Source organism: Leptosomus discolor, chromosome 3 (genome assembly GCF_034619465.1).
Source record: "Leptosomus discolor isolate bLepDis1 chromosome 3, bLepDis1.hap2, whole genome shotgun sequence".
Classification (NCBI taxonomy): domain Eukaryota; kingdom Metazoa; phylum Chordata; class Aves; order Leptosomiformes; family Leptosomidae; genus Leptosomus; species Leptosomus discolor.
In genome coordinates, this window is record NC_141393.1 from 59,092,677 (window position 1) to 59,119,625 (window position 26,949).

Consider the following 26,949-nt stretch of genomic DNA (forward strand, 5'->3'; position numbering starts at 1 on the left):
GCTCTGTGGAGCTTGATGTGAGAGGTGGAAGAGTCAGGACTGTGCGGGCTTGCATGGTGAACTACTAAAAAAGTATTTAATGGTCGGGGCCTTCATGTACGTTTGCTTATTAAGAGATAATAGGTGATCAAGAGATGTGAAGGTGCTGCTTCTACTCGTGCCTTATAAGCAGCCTAAATCCCAAGCATGTCTTGCAGTTCTATCACTTTCCAATTCGTGGAACTTCCTGAGCAAAGAGATTGGTTGTACCAGACCGCTATTTTTGTGATATGGGTTAAATACACTGGGCAGGATGCTGAGACCAAACGTGTTTACTAGCAACTAGAGTTAATAGAAAAACAAAGCAGTCAATCCAATTCTGAAGGGCTTTTCAGTTAACCATGTTCATTCTTTTCTTTGGGCCTTTTTCCAGCAAAGCACTTAGGCACGTGCTTAAAGTTAAAGCATGTGCTTAAGTGGTTTGCTGGTCTGGGTCCTTTATTTGCTATCCAAGCATGTTGGTATGAACAGGCTGTTGGTTGTATGAATGTTTGGAGAACTGTTCTTACACTGTTTGTTTTTCTTCTCTGAACCTTTTGTCCACTAATAGCCCAGAAATGGTACTTTGTGGTTTCAATATAACACAGGTAGCGATTTGCAAACAGTCTGTAGGTTATTGATTGAGATTAATTGACAGTGATTATGAAGAAATTGTGTTTTTGGAAAACTGAAGGTGACTCCACCCAGAGAAGCTTTCTCCAGATGCCTTGCTCCAGCTGAGTAATCTGGCTGGCACCACTAGTCGTATGACAAGAGCTTCTTCAGACAGTTAAGGTACTGTGGATTTAGCCCGTGGTATGACATGTTACTCCTTCCAGAAAATTCTCTCTAAGTAACTACTGCCTTTTAGGTGGCACTTGCTCTTATTTTTTGATCTGGATGTAGGTTTCCTTGTTTGTTTGTTTATTTCTGGTTTTCATTATTGCAGTCCAGAGTAACATATCTCTGATTTCTACAGGACAGCAGGTCTTGTGCTCTCCCTCCTCCTCATTCTCATACCATCCATGGCAAGTCAGGACAGGAGAACTCAGTTAAATTCAAACCTTAGGATTTCTGTCTGCATCTTGCAGCAGTGAAAGTTGGCCTTTCACCTCTTGAGCCATCTTAGAACATCAGTAAGTTAATGTTCTTAGTGCTTTTCAAGCCACTTTACAGTAAGGAAAATGGCTTAATCATGCAGAATGTACAGCCTGATGTTGCTGACTGAATTTCTGGAGTTAGTAAGGACTATCTATATAGAATAAGCCAAGCACAATCCTGCAGTTGCTTATGCAGACAAGTCACTTACATAAATGCTCCAGTTGATGACAAAGACATTATTCGTTCAGGTCAGGTTACTCACACCTAAGTCTTTGTAGGACTAAGCTTATAGATAAACAGTAGTTTGCAAAATTGCATTTAAAAAAATTTGTCCTTAATTTCTCTTACATAAAAATGGACAGGGTTTCTATGAAGAATGATCTTTTTAATTTCATCATTTAACTTGGTAAAACACAAGTGTGAAAATTCTTACTTTTTTTTCATTAAAAAGATACGAAGCATTGAAAGGGAAATAAAACATTATTTTTTTCAGGCAGCTAACATAGGGATTTTGAACTGACTTTAGTCCATTCTTCTCTGTGCTTGCAGCATTTGCAAGTGTATTTTCTGCAAGTATTGCAGTATAATTCTAGTATCAAGAAAGGGAAAGACAAATATTTTAGTGTTGTTAGAACTGCATAAAAGGGTTCACTAAAGTTTAGAATAGTGGTAAACTCCACCCTTCTGGTTCAACCGTCACCTTTCACAGTGTTTAGTGGAAGGCAAGCTTGGGCATTACCCAGCTTACCTGGGAGGGTTAGCTCTGTCTCTGAGAGCTGCAGATCTTCATTCCCAGATGAAGCTGGTTTTGAGTTTTAAATGAATGTAAACCCCATTGATTTCCACCTTCCTTCTGTAACAGGCTAAAGCGTCTGAAATTAGAAGAGTAACATCTTTCTTTTAGCCATGGGTTGATTTTTTTTTTTTTTTTTTAGTTGATATAACAAGTCAAAGTGGAGGTTCATTTTGTTGAGTCCCTTCTCTTTTAGTGGCAGCAGTAATTGCTTCAGAGGAAAAGAGGGAGGAATCCTAGAATCGACAACATGTTAACTTCCTTCTGGGGGTAGTTCTTTTAAGTACTTTAAGTTCTTTTTATATTATTTCTTTCTATTATTAGGCGTGGAAGCAGTCTAGCTATCCATGTAATGTAGGTTTTGTTTTATTTTCGTTTCTTTTTCTGTTGAGGTTTTGGTCCCAGCAATACCCATACCCTTTTTCAATTGCATAATGATTGCTTGTTTTGTTTGAATGAAAGTATTGCTGTATTCTGAGGAGTAACACCTGATTTGTCTGCTCTATAGCCTTCCTTATTTTCTGTATTGATCTTCCATTCCTCTCCCTACTGAGGTAAATAAGCTGTTTTTTTCACTCTCACATTATCGAAAATTATATGGTTTTACTCACTTCTGTTACCTATTTCAGAACTCCCTGTGGTTCTACTTGGTGGTGTTGTCTTTGATGTTTGCCTTGCAAAATCACAGCTATCCAAATAATACTGTTGATCTCCTTGCTTTTTGAAATTTGCTCAAAAATTCACCCTCTTTTTTACATGAATACAGTTCCAAAGGATTGTAAATGCAAACCATTATTATTATTATTATTATTAAATAGATGCTAGAAATAGGTGCTCTGATACTGTCATTTAAAAGATTAAAATACAAGCATACAATACAGCATACGATGTATGTGAAATGAACCATCTTGCTTTTCCTTTGATTAAGCTATCTTACCTTAAAATCTAACCGTTAAAAATGTTTTTAAAAATTGATACTAATAACTGTAAATTTTAACCAAATATATCTAGTATTTAGGAATAACTTATGATTTTAAGAGTGTACATTGAACTGATTTTTGTGATGGGAGGTAACAACACACCTTGTTGCCTGCTTAGGAATCTCTAATGCGCATCTTTGATTCACATGCATACAACAGCCAAATCCTGTCATTCTAACTTGGATAAGACTTGAGTAAAGAAGGAGGGCTCAATATTGGAGTTTAGCATGTGAATCAGATCAGTCTGCATCAAAATGTAGTTATTGAAACTTTCTTTTATTGCAGTACTCTTGGCAATTTCCCTGCTTCTGTTCTGGTTTCACTTAGCCTTTGTCTGGCCACAAGTGCATGACAGCCTAGGTTCCAGTACAGCATAGTCTGACTAAGCTGGTAAAAACTCCCATTAACTCTACTGACATTTCTTCAGGGTTTTGTACACGCACATATGTTCAAGTACCGTGCTAAATTAACCTCTGAACAGTTTTGACGTTAGGAATAGATACACTGTTTACTCACAAATTAGTAAAATATGTCTTTATAGTGAACTTGTGAAGAGATTTCTGGACTAGTAGTTCTCTCTTTCAAAATATGAATGTTAGGGTTGTAAGGGTATTTTTTTTTTCTTACCACTCTAATTCTACTCAATTATATGAAAACAGCATAAACCACATCATGAAGTGTAGCATTGCCCATGTGGAGATTTGCTTTATTAGTCAGTGTCTAGAGTGTCAGTGTCCACATGGCTGCTGGCCAGACATTGCCCTCAGCATCGTGCCACACTTTCTAAACCGCTGGAAAAGTCCACAATACTTCCTTTGTGCTCCCTAAACATGAGTGTTGGTGGTGCGTGTCCCATGTTTACTGTTCATACAGTAGAGGGATAGTGTCATGGAGCTAATAACTGTGATCTTCCTATAGCCTGCTGATGCCAATCCTGTCAAATAACGATAAAGTCTATTATCATACAGCTAAGAGATGTGAGGTTACGTGTGGCCATGTGACGGCCAGCGGCTGAAGCACCGACTGGTACTGACAGATGTGTTAGGTGATGCATGTGCGGGTGTGAGTAGTGATGGGCTGCCGTTTTTGTACTGGGAGGAACTGGTGTTGCTGAAGGGAGTAATCTCACTCTATCAAAAGCCAGATAGTGGTGAGGGAGCTTGTCTGAAACCTGACTTCCTTTTTCTCAGTTACTTGTAGTTTTTCCTTAATCTCTTGACCAGCTTCATTGAGTACTTGGTGAAGCCTTGAACTATAATAAATTTGCTAAAGCTTAGACTTCCAGATGAAAGCAGTCTACTGGCTCTGTATACCGATACTTTTCAGTTTTAATTGTGTAATAGTTCTAACTGTCTGAAGAAGGTAACAGGAGAAAGGTATGTTTTTTAAATAAAAGCTCTTAATTGAAACAGGTATTTGACTTCCTATTGCAGAGGGATTTGCTTGAAATACTGAGCTTGAAAGAGTATATTTTTCTGAATAAATTGAACTGAAGCACTGCTGATGTTGCATAATGGCAGGAGGTATGTCCAGAGGGCAGGCCGCCGGACTGGGGTGGCTAGATATGTGGGCTTTCTTTCCAGTTTTGCTTTTCATTTGCCTTGCCATTTTTGGATGATTGTTATAACCTCTCCTTTGCTTTTAAAAGGCTTTTATTAAGCTTTTAAAACTTACAGTGATTCAATATTATACATCTGCGCGCTTCTTGTAACTCTCCTATTTAAAGATTTAGAGTGTAGCTGTGCATAGGGAGATTTTTAATATGTTCAGCATCGTAGTATCTGAATGGTGTCTTTCTGCATGGGTCTCTGGACTGAGTCTCTTGAGTTCAAGATTCAATTCGGGGGTCTGAATGAGGTTTACTCTTTGACCCTTGGCCAAGTCACTCAGTTTCTTTTGCCTCTGTTTGCCATCTTTTAAGGGAATGGATTAACATTTCCAATCCCACATGCTATGTCTGATTTGTCTAGACAATATATTTTTGTGTCTAGGACTGTGTCTCATTATGTGTTTTTCAACAATGCTGAAGACAATGGGCTTGAATCTTGGTTGGGTGTCTGTAATATAATACAGAATAAAATTAATAAAAAAGCAAGCAGTCTGCTGACTGTTTGCTTCCCCTTGCCTCGTGACATGGTGAGGCGTATGTGGGTGGATAAAATATTCTTATTTTGTACTTTCGGAGCCAACTCAACATGTTTAGCTAAATGCATCCCTGGTATGAATCCACTGAAATTATTGGTTGTACACAAGGGATTAATCTGACTTGATATGTTGCACTTGAGATGGGTGGTTCCCTTCAGGTCTGATGACATAACTTCTCCTAGGAAAATGGAATTTAAGAGTCTAAGTCTTTAAATCTTTTGATAGTGTGATCCTAAAGAGAAACACTTTTTTTTTTTGCTTAGTTGGATTCTGTTACAAATATAGAAGAACCATCTCATTGTAGTTAGTGTGATCCACCTTCTGTTGTATCACTTTTTTGACGTTTGCAGTGTTTGATGCATTTATTTATATTTTTTTAAAGGACAGGTTTAAATAGATTATAGCAAACAATTACAGACAAGTACATTCTCCCAATCCAAAGAAAACATCTGTATGTGTATAAATAGGTCTGTGTGTATTTATTGAAAAGTACAACATGCCAGTTTTCTTACAGTACTTAAATATCAAATGCATACTTTCACATCTCTTGCAAGAGGTACAGAAGTTATGTTTTTAAAGTACCTTATCCAACACAGCATTTTATTTATGTAGGTTGATCCTTAGAGTCTGAGTGTCACAGAAGTGATTTTCCCAACAGTCTGTCATTAAGTTCAAGGTTTATCTGCATAATACAACATCGGTCTTATACCTCTTCTGGAGTACGGGAAACGTCTACGCTTTATGTTTCTCAAGAGACTTCTGTGCTTATTGTGGTGGTAATTGGAGGTCACTGTTAGCTCTGGTTGGGCTGGTCAGTAGGTTGATACCAGAGTTTAAAGCACTTTGCTGCTTCGAAACCTTGTGCTGCTATGTAGTCTTAGAAAATGATCCTGTTGGTCTTTTTTTTTCTTTCAAAGTGGCACCCAGGGTTTAAATATAACATGGAATCTTGTCAGGGAGTGGCTGTAATCAGAGGAGATTAATTATAGATGTGGATGTAGAAAATTGCAAATGTGAATTGTATTTTTCATACAATAAAAACTGTCCGTTTAAGTAAGCAACATTTGCTTAGAAATTTCTGTGATTTAAAAAGCCAGCCAAAAGCCTCCTAAGTGTTACAGCATGAACCCCAAATACTAGAGGGAGGTTTGAGTTAATTACTCCTTTCCCCTTTACAGAAATAATTTTAACTTTTTGATTTACTAATTGAAAGACATTCTCTCCTGCTCACTGTTGCTAAGGGCTTTGAGTGGGACTTCAGCATGCCTACATGGTGTTCAGAAGAGTCAAGAGCCCTGCTTTTACATCTTGTATCCTGACAAAAGACCTAAAAACTCATGGCAATAGGTCTGCCTTGAAATGCCTCCTCATGTTGAGGTCCTGCAAAAAATCTACGAGGAAACTGTTAATGGTTGTACAAGATACTGTTTTCTGGTATTTTCTTCCTGGATATTGTTGAGAACTCATATAATATTGAAATGGTGCTGGCCAGGCAGTGGGCATGGAGATAGTATTTGTGAAAGGTGCTTAGCCCATGCTTTTCTTCACATGGTGCAACCTTTGCCAGAGTTGGAGCTCATGCTTACTGCATGAGAAAACCAGTCGTGGCCATATCTGGCTGTTTTGCCTGCCTCGGGACAGCTGCCCTTTGAGGCATAGGGCCTACTTTTATGCTTGGACCTGTAGTGTAGGTTTCTCTGAGCAGTGATGAAGTCTGGTCTAATACCTCACAAGTTCAAAAGAAAAACTCTCCGTTTCACCTCAGTGGAAACTGGGCAAACCCCATTACCCGTTAAGGCCTATGCATTTCCTTGTCTGATAAATAAGTTTTGAAGCACTGGTGTAATGCCTCCGTCTGCTGGTCAGAGATGTGATGGATACCAGTCCTTCAAGGGCTGTGATGTAGCTGCTGTTCCCTAGGAGCCTTCCTCTTATGCAGAAGATCAAGCTACTCTTACATAGGCTGTGCTTTGGCAGGAGATTTACAGTAAAGGAAGGGAGACTTGTTTTACAGTTTTAAATAAAAGCTGTGCTACCAGTCCAGTAAGACTTCTGACTTTCCAGGTGTAAGGCCAACAGAGCTGCTGAATACAAGCTTCACAAATTTTTACACCAAAATTTAGTCTTGTTCATTGTGAAGGAGACTGTTAGGACCACACAAGTTCACTGAGTCAGCAGTGTTCAGAAAAAACCCGAGGGAACAGTGTATCTTGTCAAACAAATACTTTAAACAGATTTTAAAGAAAACCTTTGAAATCTTTAGGTGGAGTGTAGTACTTCAATGTAACTTTTTTTGCAACAAAAAAAATTTGGCTTGAAAGAGTTTGGAAAGGTATTTTCCGGTCAAATGTCATTATCATCGTTAGCTTCAATGTATCCAGCTTATAGGTAACGAGCCATTCACCATCATTTGGGTCAGTGACTTTGTGGATTGGTACGTTGACTTTGTGGATTGATACGTTCTACCAAACTTACAGACTTGTAGTAAAAAGAAATCTGTTCTACTAAAACTTTATTTTTTGAAAGTGAAGAGCTATTTTCTGAGATTCAGTTTTCCTCATGGTGAATTTGATGCTAACTATGTTTAAAATGAGATAATGAAGACTTCTAAAAAAGGAAAATCCAAATAATTTTTGGAACATTAACTTTTGAAGGTTGAGATCTTGAGTTTAATCCTATTTCACTTTTGAAATATGACAAAATTGCCATTGAGCTTAGTATTAGCAAATACTGGCATTTCATTACATCATACAGAAGGAAGAAAATTCATCCTCAATTTCTACATGTATACTTATTTATATTATGTATCTTTTTTTTTTTTCTCTGCAGTTTTAGTGAAGATTTCAAAATGGGGAGAAAGTTTTGCTTTTGCTGGGATATTTGACTTCTTTTAAAAAGTCTAAATGGCAGTCAGAGTACTTTTTATTATTTATGATAAATGTAAGTGTTATGCAGAGCATAGAAAGGATGAAGCTAGTAAAAATGCTAATGCTGATCACCGTAATTTCCTTGCTACCTTCATTGGCTAGGTTTAAGTCCTCAGACATACAAAGACTGAAAGCTGAGGCCTCTGAGTGCAACTGGAATGTGTCTGCTAGTTGTCCCAAACAGGCTTCCCCACCTGTCTTTTTTGTTTGGCATGTTTAATATTTTGTTAGAGGAAGAAAACCCTTTTCGTGCAAGAGTCATATTGCACTGCTGTATGAAGACAATGGGTTTGGGCAGGCTGGAATTTCATAGGCTTTGGGTCAAAGGCAATAATAATAATAAAAAGCGTTGTGTTGTAAATATTAGGGACTTGGGATTTGCACGGTTGGGTGGATGGAACAGACCTTGACATGTTTTGGTTTGTGTACATACAATTAAAGAGCTGTTGAATAGGTGAAATGAGTAAAATGCAGATGGCGTATGTGAAATAGAGCACACCCAGACTGACTTGGCCCTATGGTTTAAAACTAATGTGCCTGAGAGATCTACTGCAGTAACTGTGTGACAACAGGTGCAGCTCTTCTTACACCATCTGAGCTCAACCCACTGGGCTTTGGGTCTTTTTAGCAAATGCTTAACGTGGGCAGCATCTCATACATTTTATACCTTTCAAGACTAAATGACTAGGTGTTGCATTTTTTCTCCTAACACCTGAGAAGTATTCCCTTAGGACAAGTTGCCCTCTTCTTTTCCCATTGCACCCAAAGCAGGCAAATACACCAGGCAGGCAGAGATATTGGCACAACAGGCATAAACACCAGTGGTGTATGTGGATCTAACAATCTGGTTCTATTTCAAAGGTCATGTGTTAATCTGTATGGTGTTAGCCATAATGGAGCAGAGAGTAATTCCATGTTCCCTATTGCTCTGTGATAACCTCTGCTGGATTTCTGGCTCTTGCAGTACCAGTGCCCAGTTCTGTTTAATATAAAGCTTGGATGATGGGAGTATGTGTGCTGTGTCTTAATTTTTTGTCTGTAACATTTTTGCAAAAACCACAGTCAGATCTGTGACTGTGTTAGAGTGATGAATTTCTCGTTTTTGGAAAAAGCCTCGAGTCTGTGGGGTGCATAATTTGGGAGGACGTTGACGACTTGGTCCAGATGTCAGTATGTCGAGAAGTTCACTTGAGCAGAACCTAAGCCCCTATTTTCAGTTTGAATTCAGAATCTGTTTTAAATTTAAAGTTTGCAGAGCAAAAGGAAAAACATGTTTGGTGTTGTGACGGTCACACTCCATTGTTTCAGGTCTCCTTGCCTTCAGAACATCATACAGCTTTCTTAGTTCTTGATTCTTTGTAGCTTTAAATAAATCTGGGCAACAGACCACAGAAAGTTACTTTATCCTGCTGCACGGTATTTGTTTTGGGACCTGACTATACCCTATCCTAGCTTCTGTAGGCTTTAGCTCTGGTACAGTCCTCAGCAGGTGCAGTTGGTTTTAGTTCATCACCAAGTCACTCTCAGTATGACAGCCAGGTTGCAAGGGCATTTTTCATGAAATTGATCCATTGAAGATATTTTTGTGGTAAAACTGTTACACTGTTAACAATGCCTGCAAAATTGATTATGTTCACGAGTTTAAATTAGTTTCTGAGCAGTTAGGATGGATGAAGCAGATCCTTTCATTTTGGAATCAAGAGCAAAGTTCCCGTTCACTTCAGGATGATCAAGACAGGGTTCTCTGCCTTTAAAGCTGTTAACTGACTAATTTTTCGGGCAAACTGGTATTGTACAAACCCTCTTGAATGGAAGGTCATGTAGAAGTGCCTTATGGAGTCACTGTTCAGGGAAAAACTGTTTCTTTTAGTAACTGTCCTTGTTAGTAGGGCTTTTATATTAACCTATACTAAAAATTAGAATGACTTCCTGAAGACCACTGCAGTTATGGAATATCCTCCCAAACATGTTTTGTTGTCAAAAATAGCAAGTATGCTCCCCGGCAGGGTAGAATCTCTGTAGAGTTGGGGGTCATGTCCATGCTTGCTTTATCCCTTCTGCAGTGTGGGAGATGGTGTCAGCAAAGGATAGAGCGTAAAGCTCTGGCAGCTCTTATGTAGGTGTGGAGAAGTTTTTTGTCACCTTTATCTTTTAGATACATTTTTATGCAGATAGCTAAGACCATACAGTATTTTGCTTTTTTTAATGGGTGTATCCTTTTCTCCAAGAAGTGCAACAGAGTGAGAGATAATACTCAGAATGGGTAGACAATGTGGGAAGAGCCACATATCAACTAACTTTGAGCATCTGAGTTGCTTTGGCCATGAGTCTAGTTGCCCTGGATCCTTTTGAAGGTTAGTGGGGACAAATAGTTGCTTCCAGACAGCGTTTTATTCCCAGAAAGGGAATTATCGGTGTGTGTTCAGTCACTGCAGGCACCTTGAACCTCATGGTTTTCTTATGAGGGCATACTACTGGTGGGTTTTTCAGAGTGTTGAGCTTCTGGTCGTACAGGACTTCAGCACATCCACAGTCAGTCCTCAGCAAGAGATGTGCAAAAACTGAGAGCTAATAGAAAGGATTGTGTAAGATGCTGTGTCCAGCCAAATCTACTGTGTAATGAATGTGGCAGGGATTTTTTTTTTCTTGAGGCTGTTGGATGCAAGTAGGATCCTATAGTTCTTTGTAGACTAGAATTTGTAAGAAACCCTAAACATAATCATGTTCCTGTTGAAAATCTGGTTTAAATAAAATAAAAATTTTCCATGCAGAAGGGTTGTTTTTTTCAGTAGGAGTATTCTAAGCAAAACTTTTTGTTCTGAACAGAGAAAGGAAATCTTTCATTTCATTGTACTGGGAATATGCTTGAGGAAAACAGTCTTCAAATTCATGGTATTTCAGCCTAGCTAAATATGGCCTGTGCTACTGAGCAGTTCTGCACCATGTCTAGTCCTGCATCAGATTAGGCAGTCAAGAGAAGGCTCTTGCCTAGACGATTGCCTGTTAACTCAGCTTTGAACCCAGTTGATCCTAGTAGTGAAGCAGGGGGAACATTTGCTTCTATCCATCTGATTCATCCAGCTTCAGCTAGTGCAGGTCTGGTGTTTGTGGCCAAAAAATTGAGGCAATACTGCCAAATAGGAAAAAAGAAATATAGCACAGTGAATATCAGTACTATTTCTGTTCAATGTCTGCCCTTCGTCTCATAAAATTGAGGAGTTGCTGTGAAATGCAAAATTTTCTAATAGTTGAGACTTTCTTTGTAAGTGTAATGATTTGGTTCCTCATCTTCCTCTTTACCATAATGTCTTTCTGGATACAGTTTTTCCAAGTTACGGGTTGTGCTATCGCTTTCTCAGGGTGGTACTCTGAAGGAGAATTTCTGAGCGATTGCCTGTAAAGCTAATATATATCTATGCTGTTGGTATTCAAAGGTGAAAAATCATGAACAAACTGATCTCTCTACAGGCACATACAGCTCTCTAGGATATACAAATTGGGCAGCTGTGTGTAAATATTAGGGCACCTCATCAGGTAAACAGCAGAGAGCTGAGGTTCAACACATCCAGGTTCTTTTGAAGCATGTAGTGAAGTTAATATGTCGTCACAGGCATCTCAAAGAAATTCTTTTTCCTCGAACTGTTATCTAAGAGACCACAATGCCTTTCTGCAGCATAATACTTTCTCTTAGGTATGAAGGATTTTTATAAAGCTATATCATTCAATTAAACATGTACTTTTTATGTGGCAATTGAGTGGCGGCAAGGGTGGAATAAGGAGCTTAAATCCCAGAGAAGTGTAAATGCTCACACTGTGTTTACAAGTGTTTTTGAGGTTCTTGTTGTGGCCATGAAAATAAAATCTACCAACCTAATAGGTTAGTGTTATAGCTCAAATTTGATGTTGGTCTTCATATCAGAACCTTCCACTTACAGATCTACCAGTTAATTCATTTGGGAAGAGATGTCCTTCGCGAAGAGATGTCCTTCGCAGTTCATGTTTTCTATATTGTATTAAAAATTCAACCAGAAGTCATCTATTTATCCTTTTTTTGTATGCACTTTGCGTTTATAAATCTACGTAAGGAGGATGAGAACGCTCACAGCCCCGTTACTGTTTCATAATAGAATATGTTCAGTCCAGCCATATCCAGTAAGAGAGCTCCAATATGCTGGAATTCAGTGGATTGGCAAGGGCTGGTCTGTCCCCATTCACTCTGTGTCAGGGGGTCTATCTATGTAATGTGCTCTTCCTCAGAGTCAGCCCTATGGAAGAACTGGCCCCTGTATGAAACATGCTCTTTGCAGTCCAGCAAGGCTGCTCCAGTTTCTCTTTGGATAAGCATAGAGACTCTGAGGGAGTTGCTTTGTGATCTTTGAAAGTGGGGAGCCGTATCATTTAGCTCTCATCCTTAGAGCATTTCTCAGGGTGTGGCAGTACTTTGTAGCATCCATTTAATTAGAAAAAATACATGTTCAGTTCTGATGATAATTTGTTATAATTTGGTATTTACCATATTTGGGAAAACTTGATGCATTATTGTTTTGCTCTTTATGTCTAAATTTTTCCTAAAGTGATGAAATGATCTTTATTTCAAATACTCTGTCCTTGTTTTTCATTTTAATGAGAGGTTTGAGCTGTTTTGGGGAAAATGTTTATTTTTTCCCAGTGTTTTCCTCAGCGTAGAATTTATTCACCCAGTTTTTGTCAAAGGTCCTAATTAGATTTCTGTGTCTGGCTTTTAAATCCTTGGAAATTTGAATTTCTTGTATCAACATTGTCATTGCTGTCGTTACAGGTCATGTACTTTTCAGTTTTCAAACCAGACACTGAGTTGTAATTGTCTGGTCTATTCCTAAACTCTTTAAAAAAAAAAATGGGGGTTGGAGGGTGGTGTTCAAAATTGTTTTAAGAGTAACTCTGAAATAATCTCCACAGTATATATAAGGTTATAAATAGCTATCTCGCTTTCTTTTTTTTTCCCCAGAATGTCTAATGTTGATAAATTTTCTAGTTGCAAGGAGCAAACAATGCACCTTTATAAACAGTAGGGATTGTGAATGAACATCACCAGTCCTCTGGTTGTAAAAACACGTTCACTCCGAAAGAACAGAATGAAATGAAACATGTTGCACGGAAAATACACATTTCTGTTCTGGATGAGAAAATAGGAGTACGGGGAGTCCACTTAATCATCTGATCTTCTGCTCAGTGTCACATGAGAGGATTTACACTGAGGATAGTGCCTTTAGCTGTCCCATCCTGTGAGAATCCTGCCCTCACTTGTACATCCTTGATTCTTGTTGTAAACCCCCAAAACAGGGTGAATCCGAGTTCCAGATAGTTTTCCAGCTGTGTGGAAAGACTCTTCCTGTTCTTACTTGGCTTTATTTTGTGTACAGTATCAGTGTCTAGAAGCCTTAGCTTTGATTTGTAAAAAGTAAATAAAAACGGCTTCTCGTTTTCTGTTCCATTGCTGATTTCTTTGCTAGTTTCTGTTATTATGTTTTAATTGAGGAGAGGGCACTCACATTCAGTGTTACTTTGTTTGTGGGGTATTTCTATATAAGTGAATGGGAAAGTATGACAAGGATGTTTGCCAGGCTTGAAAGTAGCAGAATCCAGTCCCTCAGTGGCCTCATTTTCAAAAAGACCAGAGCTTTCGCTGCACGCTTTTTGCTACAACTGTAAAATAAGAAGCTCTACTTTGCCTAGTTAGGAAAAGTGCAGTGGGATCTGTATGAGCAGCAAGTATTTTATGTGAAGTTCTGTCTCTCCCTTTGATGAGTGCTTAGTATTTTGAGTATCTAGTTGGATTTGGTTGTATTTTACAGTTACAGGTTGTAGGTGCCGATACGCGTGACGTAGTTGGGGACACCTCACTGTATCTGACTGTCAGCTATGTTGCCGTCTTATTTTTACGTTTCCTGAAGGCAGCAGTCTTCCTTCTTTGTTCAGTAATTGCACCCTGCTGTAAAGGTGGGGTCATTGTCCAGAGCTGGTTTTCCTAGGCGTTATGGTAGTGTAAGTAACAATGTATAATACAGTAATAAGACTTTTAGTTTAATTCTCCTTATTTAGGACCCTAGGTAGTTCACTTGGATGAAAGGGAGGGTCTACTGTAGCTCAAAAAATATTTTTGGTAGACAGGAATTTTGTTTGGATTTTACTTATGCAAAACTGCAAGAAAAAGTCAAATGCTTCAGTAAAATTCAGATTGCTTTGAAGATACATGTTTAAATTGTAACATCCTAATAAAAGGAATACGTCTGTGAAAGCACATCTTGGCTAAAAATGAGTCACGAATATGCTGTCTTGTAAGACATCAAAGAAAATCCATCTCTGAAAGGGGATTCTCTGTGAGATCAGTTATGGTGTTGTGTTTCCCTGAGATACATCAGAGATGTCTTGCACTTGATGGTACAGTGGTATTCCCAAGATTACAGGCAGCTGAAATTTTCAGTAGTATTTAACATTTTTAATACATTTTAGTTTATTGACTTTTCAAGCACAATTACATATTGACCTTCTGAGATGGTGCTTAGTGTTTCAGACAGAAAACCGTGTAATACTAACTTCAGGAATGTTATTTGTATTTTGGGGGGAATGAGAGGTTGGGGATATGGATAGTTTTAGAAGAAAAACATTTAATTTGCTATGATAGACATTTCTGCAAGGGCTCTTCTCTTTTGCTTATATTCTGCTCCTGTAGTCTGCCTTTGTGAAGCAGTACTGTCACAGTGAAGTTCAGCATCAGCTTACCAGGAACGAGACTTGAAACAAGAACTTAATATTGCACTTAGCTGCATCTCAGCTAATGCTGTTTCAGCATGTCACTGAATTGTGTTCAGCTTTTGCTAGGCAGAAGCTCTGGTAGTTGGATGTGATTTTGCTTGACGTGTTCAGCTGATAAAGGCATGTTGTACCTGCAGGTGTTGAAGCAGTGCCGTTTAACCTAATTATAAGTGCAGCCACAATCTCCTGTAAATTATACTTCAGCTTGACCATAAGTAATAGAAAGGTTTTTTTTAAGGACATGCTGTGTGCAAAACATTTCTGTTTAGGTACAGCCTGGAGAAGCAGGAATCTTTCTCTGAGCTGCCTGCTAAAGAGCTGTTAACATTCATGCTATGCTGTCTTCTGGGCATATGCACGGCCTGTTATTTGACTGATTTATGCCATGAAGTGGCCAGACCAGAAGTTGTTTCAGCAGAGAAGAATCTTAAACATAATGTGCTTTTAAGGTATCTCAAGAAATGCACTCCAAAACAGTAACCTTTTTTTTTTTTTTTTTTTTTAAAAAAAAAATGTTAGCATTATGCTTGGAATTTTTTTGACCAATGAATGAAGGGATCATTTTGTACAAACTTCTTTCTGATCACAAATTTAAACCCAAATGTGTTCATTTTCCTGATTCTGTGCGTATATTTCTCTTTTCTAGGTCCCTCTGTACAGTAGTGTGCAAGTGGACGTACACTTCAGATGGAGGTTGGGATGACAGTTTCTGGAAAATTATTGGTTTGGAAGATTTGGTGAAGGATAAGTATGAAAAAATAGGTATATCAGGGAGTTGTTTTGTTTTATACACATACATACACAAAGATCTTTTGCTGTATTATTGTGAATGTCAGCAGAAACATAGCAGGACTTGAAGCTTCAGATGGATTGGTAACAAGGCTGGATGCCCATAGGTAACAGCTTTCCTAAGGACATTTTTTACTTTACATTGTCATGAAAAACTGTGTTTAAATTTTACATCTTCTGCCCTTCCGAAAGGCCTGGCTAGCCTTTCAGTACTGCTCAGTCTCAACAACAGAGAAGTAAATGGGAGCCTCAGCACTTGGGTACATGAAGGAAGCACCTGATATGGGTATATTGGATGATAGGCTACAAAAAAAAGCCACAACACAGTAATTTATAGCTGTTACTGATAGCATGTTTTGTGACCTGTGCCAATCTCCCTTTTAGTAATTTTCAAAAAAAGTGCTACTTCTGCTTGTTATTATCTTCATACTGTTTTTTTCACTCTCTTAGAGCCTAAGTTTAATTAGAGTGGTAGCCTTGCTAATGGCAATTCCTACAGCAGATATTCATTAAAAGTCCATAATGTTAATATACCAGAAAATTTCCAGGATAACTTTATTAGACTTTCCCTGTTAAGTTAATGGACTTTTAATGGATGTCCTAAGCAGACATGTCATTAACAAGAATATTACCAGACATGAATTAAAATATGCTCATTCATCAAAGTTAATTATCTGAAATTTCCTTTGATTTTTTTTAATGTCTAGCACTTTGAACAAGTTTGTACAGCAGTTTAAATGCAGCAACATGAAATGGAAATGGCGTAGGGAGGACTGTAGTGAAATGAAGTGTAATGAAACCTATAAACTTTCCTGATCATCACAGAATATACTATAAGTCATTTTCAGGTTATCAGAAAATTGTACTTGAAAAGCTTCCTCGAATAGATTTCAGCTTTTCCCCTCTGCAACTGAAACTGCTTATGCAAAGTTATAAAATGTACTAGGAGTATTAGACTTTTAGCTTCCTGAGATTTTAGTTTGAAAACACTTCTTACAACATCTATTACATATGGTTTTAGCAAATCTTCAACAAGTTAAAGTAAGTCTTGCAATAAATACATGTTTTTGCCAGAAAATTGAGCGTCTTGGCAGCTGGTGGGTGTCATGGAAGAGTATTTTTAAAATAAATTATTTATGAAGTGTAAGCTAAGGCTTTAATACAATATTTATGCAATGCACCTCAAGGACAGTGCAAAGCAGTTTGCCATTTTAAGTAACAAAACATACATGTTTTAAATGATAGCCATTAATAAAAATAGCTTTTTGTTGTGATGGAAGCCTCGTAAAACTAATCTATGTATGGCTCAGTATTTAGCAAGTCAAAAATCATTGATTTCCAATATCAGGCCTGAATTTTTGTTAAAACACAGTATTTACAAAATAAACCAGTAAATTAACTTGTGTTGATAGGTGTTTCTCACAGGACAAAGATGCTTTCCTGAGTTAATGAGGAAAGTGTCTAGTTCCCTGAGCAATTGCGTTAATTTTCAAGAAATGAACCATAGAATACCAGGGTACATCTTGGCTAGAATTGGAGAAGCAGAATCTGACCTCCAGAATTGTACCAAACTGTAGGCTAGAACTTGAAGCTTCTGAAGAGCACGTACTACATATTATGCAAGCTGGAGCATAGGAGGTTCCACATTAACATAAGGAAAAACTTTTTCACTGTGAGGGTAACAGAGCACTGGAACAGGCTGCCCAGAGAGGTTGTGGATTATCCTTCTCTGGAGACATTCAAAACCCGCTTGGACACATTCCTGTGTGACCTACTCTAGGTGGTCCTGCTCTAGCAGGGGGGTTGGACTAGATGATCTTTCGAGGTTCCTTCCAACCCCTAACATCATGTGACCTTTTACTTACCTTGAGAAATCCTTTGATTTTCAAATTCTTGGGCTGATTACCTTAGGTGTACCCAAAGGACAAGACACTTATTGTTTTGCATAATAATGCTGAAACCTGGCCTCAGGTAGAATATATGCTTATTTCCATGGCCATTTGTCTAACATTTGTCTAACCTTGCTTTTTTAAAAATGGAAAGTGTTACTTTCATTATATTTAGCTGTGTGATAAAATCACAAAAAAAGCAGGACAGTGACCTTCATTCATGTGTCTGTGAAGAGGGAGTAAGGAGCTCTCTGTACCAGATAGCCGCTACTCTTTCATTCCTTCAAGTTTATCTTCTAAACTGTGCATGTTGGAGTCTCTTGGAAGGGTTTAGCTTCAGAAGGAGATAAAAAGACGCCAAACCAAAGCAACACACTCCCCACCCAGAACCTACTCAACAATACCAAGGTCTGTGTTTTGTGCTGTGGAAGTGCGTTGCTTTCTGCCACCCCTAATCTCACCAGTGTCCCTGTAGGTGGGAAGATGGGAGTGGTAGCATTGTTCCAATGAAAGTTTGGGGGCTTTCCTTGTTTTAATGAGCATTCAATGTTGTTTGGCTTGGGAAGAGCACTCTGGATAAGCTCAGCTTTCCTTTACTTAATTTAAATTAATCAGGACAGTGTAGATCTGCCTACCAGGAAAGTGCCATTCATTCACTCAAGCAGTGCTGGTCAAACTGCAGCTGGAATGGTCTTGTATAATGGAAGACTCCTTCCTACCAGCGCCCAAGGTGTCAGCATTGGTGGCAAGGCACCGTCCCTGCATAGACATCCTCCCAGGAGCCCGAGCCCACAAATGCTACACTGAGCACAATGAACACGGGATCACACCTTGCACAAACTCAACTCAAGCTATATTTGTAATAGTGCTTCAGGGTGCTGTCCCATAAGTGAACAGTCTCAGCTGCCATTATACAAAAGGAAGGCAATTTGTTTAAGTAACTCATATGGACAAACAGTCAGAGTGTGTGCTTCCAGGAGGCAGATCAGAATGTGCTATGGCTGACAGAAAAGAATTCGAAGCAGTAGATTTAGCTGGCCTGCAGATTAAGTAACTCGAAAATGCCAGATAACCTAGGCAGGAGTAGTTCAAAGGGAGATTGTACATTGGTCAAAAACTCCTCCTAAAATGAAAACAAAACCAAAAACCTAACAAGTCTGAAGTAATTCTAGTGGAATTTCCTTTTCTGTTCTCAAGCTTGTCCAAGTCTGTGTATGTCTGCTCAAGGTTTGTTTTGCTCAAATACAAGGTTGTATTTTAATGCCTGCATGTTCCCCTTGTAAAGAGAGGTAATAGTATTTTTCTCACAGATCTGTCCTGAAAGATTAGCAGGCTCTGACTCATCATTTATTTCTAAAAAAAGCAAAATGTCACAAGATAAAATTAGCAAAAATTTCTTACTGTAACTAAATAAATACATAGTTTACCAGTTTAAAATAGGCAGAAAAGCTATGCATGTTTTTTTAATCTCTAGTGAAATCATTATTATTTCCGATCAGAGGGAACTACAGATGAGTAGTTATGACTAGACATTTTTTTAACTAGCTTTAACTTTCAAGACACTGGAAATATTTATGGAAATTACCTGAGAACAACTTCTTTAATGTTATATGTACATTAAAGAAGTTGTTATATGTACAACTTCTTTAATGTACATATAACAACTTCTTTAATGTACATATTTCTTTATTCTGATACATACACTTTTAAACATCACTTTTGAAATGTCTTGCCCTTTAAGAACATATTTACTGGAATCAGAGTGGTGCTTGTGGTTCCAGGTAGTACGCTTCTCTTGGTTTCAGTTTAACTTAACATATGACCTTGTTGATAAGGGAGGCCCTCACATCTGACCTTTAGGATCTTCCACAGACTGTTCCCACATCAAGGCAAGGGTTCATATATGAAAATTCCCAGGCCCTTGACATTTTACATTTCTCAGAGCAGACTAACCTCTCAGGGATTCCACATAATAAGTTGTTTGTGGTCCCTTCTGTACATCGTGAATTTACTGAACACATTTGTGAAGGTAAAGAGTCTTATCTGGAGATACTATGAAATTTATTGATCCCGTTAATTTGCCCACCAAGAGAGTAGAAGATGGCTTGTGTTCAAATCCACTCTGAAACTGTTGTGTGCTACAGGCATTAGCATTTATCTGCTGTGGTGAAAGCCCGTGATGAGTGTCTCTTTGTGGTATTATAAAACCTAGAAAGACATTAACAATTCCGTTAAAATTTCATGTACTATAGACCTCTTAGTGTACTGAAGCGTATATTCCATTTGGAGGAAAATGCCTGATAAAGTTTCACCACATCCCTCTACTTCAGGGGCTACTTAAGGGACCAAATAATGATTTTTTATTGAATGGTAATATTTTATGCCAGGTCTTCTTTTGGTTGAAGATGGTGCCTTTGTCTGAGAGAGCATTGCAGGTACTGCAGAATAGATTTTGTTGTTCTTGTAGATCATGTTGAAGGCTAAAATGCTATCTTCTGTAAAGGAGCATTTGTCACCTTTCATCTGTGATGAAGCAGCACACCGATTTTAGTGAACTATTTTTTTGAAAAGCAAGCTTCATACTTGGAAATATAGCCCTTCAACATGACAATGATTTCATAAACACATTTCCCAGCTTTTCCTGACTAGGAATTTACAGCAACATCCTCAAAAGTGAATAAACACACAGCTCATCTGTATGGGTTCTTTATGAACACCTGAGGCAAAACTGAGAAAAGTATTTGGTTTGTTTAAATCTCACAAGTTTTATGGAAATTCAGTGCTTGCCTTGAACTTTGTCTGCTTGAAACTAATATGCTAATGAAAATAACTCTTGCATGGACAGATTGTGATATCAGCAGATAGGGTTTTGTAGGCAACCATCACCAACAATCCTGTTGACAAAATGCTAAACTGTTTCTTAAAATTGCTTGGCTTTTTTTCCCTTAAACTTTCGTATGACTGGCTAAGATGGAGATCAGAGTTTTATGTCTGTCTTCAAGCATCACTTCTCTCTCTGTTTCATAACTCTAAAACTGTAGCTTTGTTGAATTTGCTTTAGCATCAGATTGGTAGAATTCTTTCATGTTTGATTTTGACTTTGCAGGTGATGGTGGTGTAAGGAGGACCACCTTCTGGTCCTTATACATCTTTTTACTTAAATCCCATTCTAGATCTTTTACCCACTTGTCCCTTTTAGCCACGTTCAAGAAGAGTGCTTCTCATTTTCCACAAATTGTCTCAATCCATCTCCAGCAGGATTTCTTCTGATTTTTTTAAATTTTCTTTTTTAATTTTCAAACTTGAGCACTGGGTTTTCAATTATGAAGCGTTCAGTTCAACTCTAAAGTGCATTTATGTTTAGTGGTCTTTACTCCCATACATCAGTACAGCTGTGGCACTGTCCCTGTTCCAGCACTCTAACTGTCCTTTAGTGTACAGCCCTAGCACTTCACAATCTCTTGTCATTAACTCTTCCTTTAATTCCAGGACTTTGGGGACTGGAAGCTTAGTGTTTTCATGTACTTGGGCACTTATGTATGCCATTTTTGAGTGCACTGAAAAGAAGGATATGTAGAATTTCAAAATGTTATCTATCTGGATATTCTTTTCTAGTGCCCTTTCATTTCTAGTGTTTGTTCATAAATTGATAATAAAGAAAACTGTATGATTTGGGGCTTTGACAAGATAGCTGTGACTCTTGATTGGTACTTGCTGTCATTCTTACTGTGCAGAAGCTTTATGATATGCTGCATTTTCAAATCTAGGTGCAGCTCTATGTTCCTTTAGGCATTCAAACAAGTGACAAAACAGCAGGCTGTTCGTTCGTGAACATGTTATTACATGAATGGTTATATTCTTGCATCTGCTAGTGTCTACTTCCACATACAAAGCTAGTGAAGATAATGGTATTGTATGCCTCACTTGTTACACTAGAGTCTGCTTAGGTTTTGTATTTTGTCAGAATTAGTCAGTTTTAATACTTGAAAGTTCTCCTCATTTATTTACATTTAGCCTGAAAATGGAAGATTCAGTCCAGGGTGGGAGAATACAGTCGGTATTAACTTAGGCTGCAACAGCTGTGAAGGGAGTGATCAATCCATTAGTTCTGCCAGTTTTCTATCTCTTCCAAGGCCTTTGATGCCAGATGCTCTGGAGTAAGTATATGAGGGATTTCCTTGAAGGCTGAGAGAAAAGGAGGATGATTTTTTTTTTTTTTTCCGGTCAGCTTGTAGTTGCCAGTTTGTCGTAAAGGTTAATTGTAACAATGAGCTTTAAACACTATATTTCGCAAATGGTAGAGAATACTAAGTGGAAGGATTCTCTTCAGTGTTGGGTCCCTTTATCTATCTTTCTTTGGTCTTTTGCTATCCCCAGTAAATTACAACATGTTACAATTTCAAACAAAATTAAAAGGATGAATCAGAGGATATTTACACTTGCTGCTGTCAAAATCCACAGAATTTACAGCTGAAAAGTGTTCCAAATATGCTAACATTTTTCTGGCTTCCTGTCATTTCAGTCTGTCCAAGAGTTTTAGCAACTGTAAAGGAGCTGAAACTGGCACAGTGCAAAGAGGTGTCTCCTTCTTCAAAGCTTGAGGCATAATTTCCCAATATATGATTCAGCAGTAAGAAGTTAGAATTTTTCTCAGAAAAGCTACACGTTCCTGTGATTTCTGTTTTATTTTTTTTCCATCTTGAGATCACTGAATCACATGAATGGTTGAGGTTAGAAGGGACTTCTGGAAATGATCTAGTCCAGCTCCCTCAGCTCAAAGCGTGGTCACCTATACAGCAGGTTGCTCAGGGCTGTGTCCAGTTGTGTTTCAGCATTTCCTTGGATGGAGACTCCAAAATCTGCCTGGGCAACTTGTTCCAGTGTCTTGACCGCCTTTCCCCAATAAAAACATTTTTTCTTCTGTTTAGATGTAATTTCCTGTATTTCAGGTTGTGCTTATTGCCACTTGTACTGTCACTGGGTGCCAATGCGAAGAGTCTTGCTCCATCATCTTTACTGCCTCCCATCAGATATTTATATACACGTTGTTAAGATCCACCCCTGCACACCTCCAAGCCTTCTGTTTGCTGGGCTTGAAGTCTCAGGTCTCTCAGTCTCTCCTTCTGTGACCTGCCTCTGCCATCTTTGGGGTCCTTCTCTGGACTTGCTCCAATATGTCCATTTTTATTCTGTACTGGGGAGCCCAATATAAAACACAACACTCCAGGTGTGGCCTCCTGAGCAGCGAGCAAGGATCCCTAGCTCCCTTGGCCTGCTGCTGGCATTCTTCCTAACACAGCCCAGGAGGCTGTTGGCCACCTGTGCTACAAGGGCACAGCACTGGCTCATGTTCAAGGTGGTGTTTGCTGGACCTCACGGTCCCTTTCTGCCAAGCTGCTTTCCAGACAGTCGGCTCCCAGCCTGTCCTGGTGCATGGAGTCCTTCTATCTCATGTGCAGAACTTCTTACTTTTCCCTTTCTTGAATTTCACAAGTGCCCTGTTGGCCAGTTTCTCCAGCCTGATATTCTTCCTCTTTCCAGTAACTGTTCTTTAATAGGCTGGGCTAAACTCGGCTAGCTCAGGTTTCTTCACAGTGTTTCCTGGGTGACGTTTTCCATTCCTCTTCCACTGTAAGGAAAGGAACCATCATTCACCCTGCTTATCATCAGGTTGAGTCCTGCTGGCAGATGATACCTTCCCACTTCACCCTCCTCTCTGCTGCAAGAAGTGAGGAGTTCTGTGTGGTATTCTTTCTTCCTCAGCTCCGTTGTAGCTTGGACAACTAATAGTAAAGTCTTAGCATTTTCAAAAAAATAATAATAAAAAAAATTTGGGCTATCCACTTCCAGAGTTCTGGTCTCAGGCTCTGTCTGCCTGGAGAATTGTATTTTCTTCTTCTCTGGCAACATTGTGGGCCTGGGAACTTTCTCTTTCTTGCTAGTATGAAAACTAGGAGCTTTGTCTTTGAATTTATGTTTTTAAAAGTCATAGGAGAAGCTTTGAGCAGACTTTGAGCCTGTGGTGACTGTTTAATATTTACATTTCTCAAGTAATTATTCTCCTTTCTTATTTTTCGTACAGTTCTAAAACAGCAAAAGAAAAAAAGCATTTCTCAGAATAGCTCTGGGTCATTTCTTCTTGTTACCTGACTCTTCCTCTCTCTGGTCCTGATTTGTTCTTCATCTTTTTTTGTGGCTTAAGGCTCACACTGAGATAGCTTTTAAAACAGTGGTGTCTGCTTTATGAGTCAGGATTCACAAAACCAGAAGGACTATTTCAAACAATTTTCTGAATTCTTCCAAGTCAGAGGCTGTTGACTCCCTAAAATTAATGTTTAAATAGTTTAAAGTGTATCTTAAAACCAATCTTGATTTTATAATTTCCTGTGATAGAGAGTCCACTTCAGACTTAAAAGTTGTTGATTGTTAGTTGCTGTAATTTCTCAAAATTAATGAATTAATTAACGAATACACTTTATTTTTCATCTGACCTTTAACTTTCTACTCCTGTCTGGCAGACTGTAGTGACATGCCTGACCTGCACAGACTGAAATTTTCTGCATTAAAGGAAAACAGTGGGCTGCTTGATGTTTTTCAACAAAACTGTTATGTGAACCATCATACTTCTCAATCCTTGTAACTGCTTTCCTGATTAATTTCTGAACCCTTTATAATGCATCAGTGTCTTCTCAGTACAAGTATTAGAACTGGATGCTGTGTGAATGTGCTGGGGAATAAGACTATGCAGGTATTGGAAGCTCGGCTGAAAGATTCAAAAGCATCCTTTTAATACTTGACCAGGTTATTTTTGGTCTGTCATTTTTTTTGACTTTGAAAAAGGGACGATTATCTCTTCAAAGAGGAGTTGCTATCGTATGAATTATTAAAAAACATCCAGTAATAAAAAACGTTCTGTTAAGTAATCATCTGTAATTAATACAAGCCAAATTGCCTGTACGATCTTACTGATGTACAGTACCAAACCAAAGTCTGGTTACTTGCAACTCTGAAAGTACAGCAATAGTCACATCATCCACATTGATGATCTTTGTATTTAGAGAGACTGTTAGGAATATTGTACTGTGAAGTGCCAGAAATCTGAATTACCAGCCTATTGAAATTTTTTGCAAGCAAAAAAGTGCTATCAGGTAGCTGAGTTTAGATGCAAATACATTGCATCTAGTTACTTAGTAGGACATCCAAATATATGTGTTGTATACCCATGTCAGCATAGTGAGTAGCGAACCATGCATCACAAGAGATGTTCATTCTGCACTGTTTCACTGAAATACGGTAATGAAAACTCAGTCACGTCCGTCAATGTACATGCCTAATGATCCAGTGATGCAGAATGCTTTTTTCTTTTGACCTTAAACCAGGAAAGCTTATCATTTATACATGATGAAGCCCTCTTTCATTTGGACAAGGCAGCAGGAGTCTTTGTTGAAGTGGGCACCTATGGTCTGCAGACCAATTTACTTTTCAGCTTAATGTGCAGGATCTGCCTGCACATAGGTTGCTTGCTTTTGCCAGTATTTAGCAACTTAGTATGTCTGCCTTAAGTAATTACATGTTAGGTAGTTGAGATGTAGTTCAGCCAAAGGCGTAAGCTGTATGGGAGAGTGGGATGGAAAGGACCCAAATTAGATTTGCCTCAAGCTACTATGGCAGCTCACATAGACAGAGATGAATTTTGAACTGAAGAAAGCCAAACTGATTTTGTTTAACCAACTGTTTTTCTCACTTTTAAATAAGCTGGCCTATAATATGACAATTTGTTTTGGTTTTCCTGAATGAAAATTCTGAAGCCAACCAGAAAATTTTATGGAGGATATTTCCAAGTTTAAAAAGCCCCAAATTCGACTGTTTCTAACACCCTTTAACCACCGTGCATTTAGTTCTAAGAAAAAATTAATATTATAATTTTCTAGCCCACATCATTATCCTGCTTCCTTCTGATCTTAGTGCTATTTTTGCTAATCAGCTGGGTTAAAATCGTAGAATACATATCTCAGTTAAATATGAATATTGTATGTAATTGAGAGGTATATTTGGTAACATGTTGTATGTAAGATACGGTTGGGATGATGTATTAGAAGAGTTATAATATTACTTAATCAGATTCCTTGCATGTTCCGGACTTTTGGCATTGTGAGGATTATTGCAAAGCACAAAAATTGGAGATTGTCTACAAGCTTTGTAATGAACAGAGTATCGAGGGGGAAAGTTCCTTACGTTGCTTTTTACAAGATCTATTTGGACGGACAGTGCTTCTTTTTACTGAGATCCTGTTTCCTTTGATGCTTATTTAGCACCATTTTGGTTAACTAGGTAACTTCTTCAGTGCATGTTATATATCACTTATTTAACAGAATATCTGTTTTGTGTATTCTCTTTTAAATTAAAAAGTATCTTGATGGTCCAGTTTGGGGGAGGCTATAAAATGGAGACAGGATGTACCCTTTGGTTGTTTGTTTTGTTTTGTTTTGTTTTTTTCCGAGGTTGGTGGGATTTCAGCAAGGGTTTGATATATCCAAGTTCAAGTTTGCTTGTGTCAAGTTAGTGAAGAAAGGGAACATCTTTTGATTTTCTTCCTTTTGTATTTTTATGCACTTATACAGCCAAATATCAATGCAGATGAAATGCAGCCACGTTCTGCGGGATAGATGAAAAGCTGTTCTCAGCAAGTATATCACAGTTGAGTCAGCTGGGCCCCCTGCTGCGCTCTGCTTTTGTTGTTTTTAAAGGTCTAAGTCTAAAGTACCTAGTTCTGTTAAATATTAGTAAGCCAGTACAGTGGATTTTGATTACTAAAGTTGACTGAAGATGTATTGTCTGCCTTGTGTGTTGCATCTGGTAAATAGCTGGTTGCTGTGGTAACTGCCTAAAAAGGTAGAGGGTCGTTGGTACCATATAAATTCCTGATCATAGAAAATTCTAACATTCATCTTCGAAGAAGTATAAAAGAAGAGGAAGAGATTCAGACAGCTTTTTCCTTTTGTAAACTCGCTGCTTTATAGGGGAAAAAATAGCTAGAAATAGTCTGTCTCGTACGAAATGAAAAGGTTGTGGATTAAGGCATTGCATTAGTGAAGCAGCTGTATGAATGTGAAACAGAAAGTTCTCCAGCTTCAGCCATTATGGGTTTGTTTGGTTAGGTCTAATTTTGGAAGTCATTATAGCAAAGGTAAACGACTTGCATAGGAGACTACTGTAAACAAAAGACTCGATACATTTACTTTGGCAGGAGCCATGAGAAGACTCGGTCCTTTCACTGCCTCTTTTATGCAGCCTTCTGTAATACTCTCACTGCCCACCTTGGTATGCAGGCGGCTCTCATTTCCCTTTCTCCCTCTCTGACAGCTTCTTTCTCTAACAGGTAGGATTTAAGGGGGCCAACACCTGCAGTTGAATTGCTGGTGTGTAGCTGTAGAGCACCTTTATTTGTATAGTAGCTGTCCCTCGACTTCTAAAGCCACTGTGTTTTTATCAAGTAAGAATCTGTTCACTCT

At 38.4% G+C, this 26,949-nt stretch overlaps 1 protein-coding gene across 1 annotated transcript in view; it reads left to right on the forward strand.

Annotated features, from left to right (window-relative positions):
- The window catches only part of FGGY (FGGY carbohydrate kinase domain containing), a 133,018-nt gene that overhangs the window by 29,186 nt on the left and 76,883 nt on the right, over positions 1-26,949 (forward strand). The window contains exon 5 of the mRNA XM_086462351.1: positions 15,406-15,521. Within this exon, the coding sequence (XP_086318477.1) occupies positions 15,406-15,521 (116 nt within the window). The remainder of the gene's footprint in view (positions 1-15,405; positions 15,522-26,949) is intronic.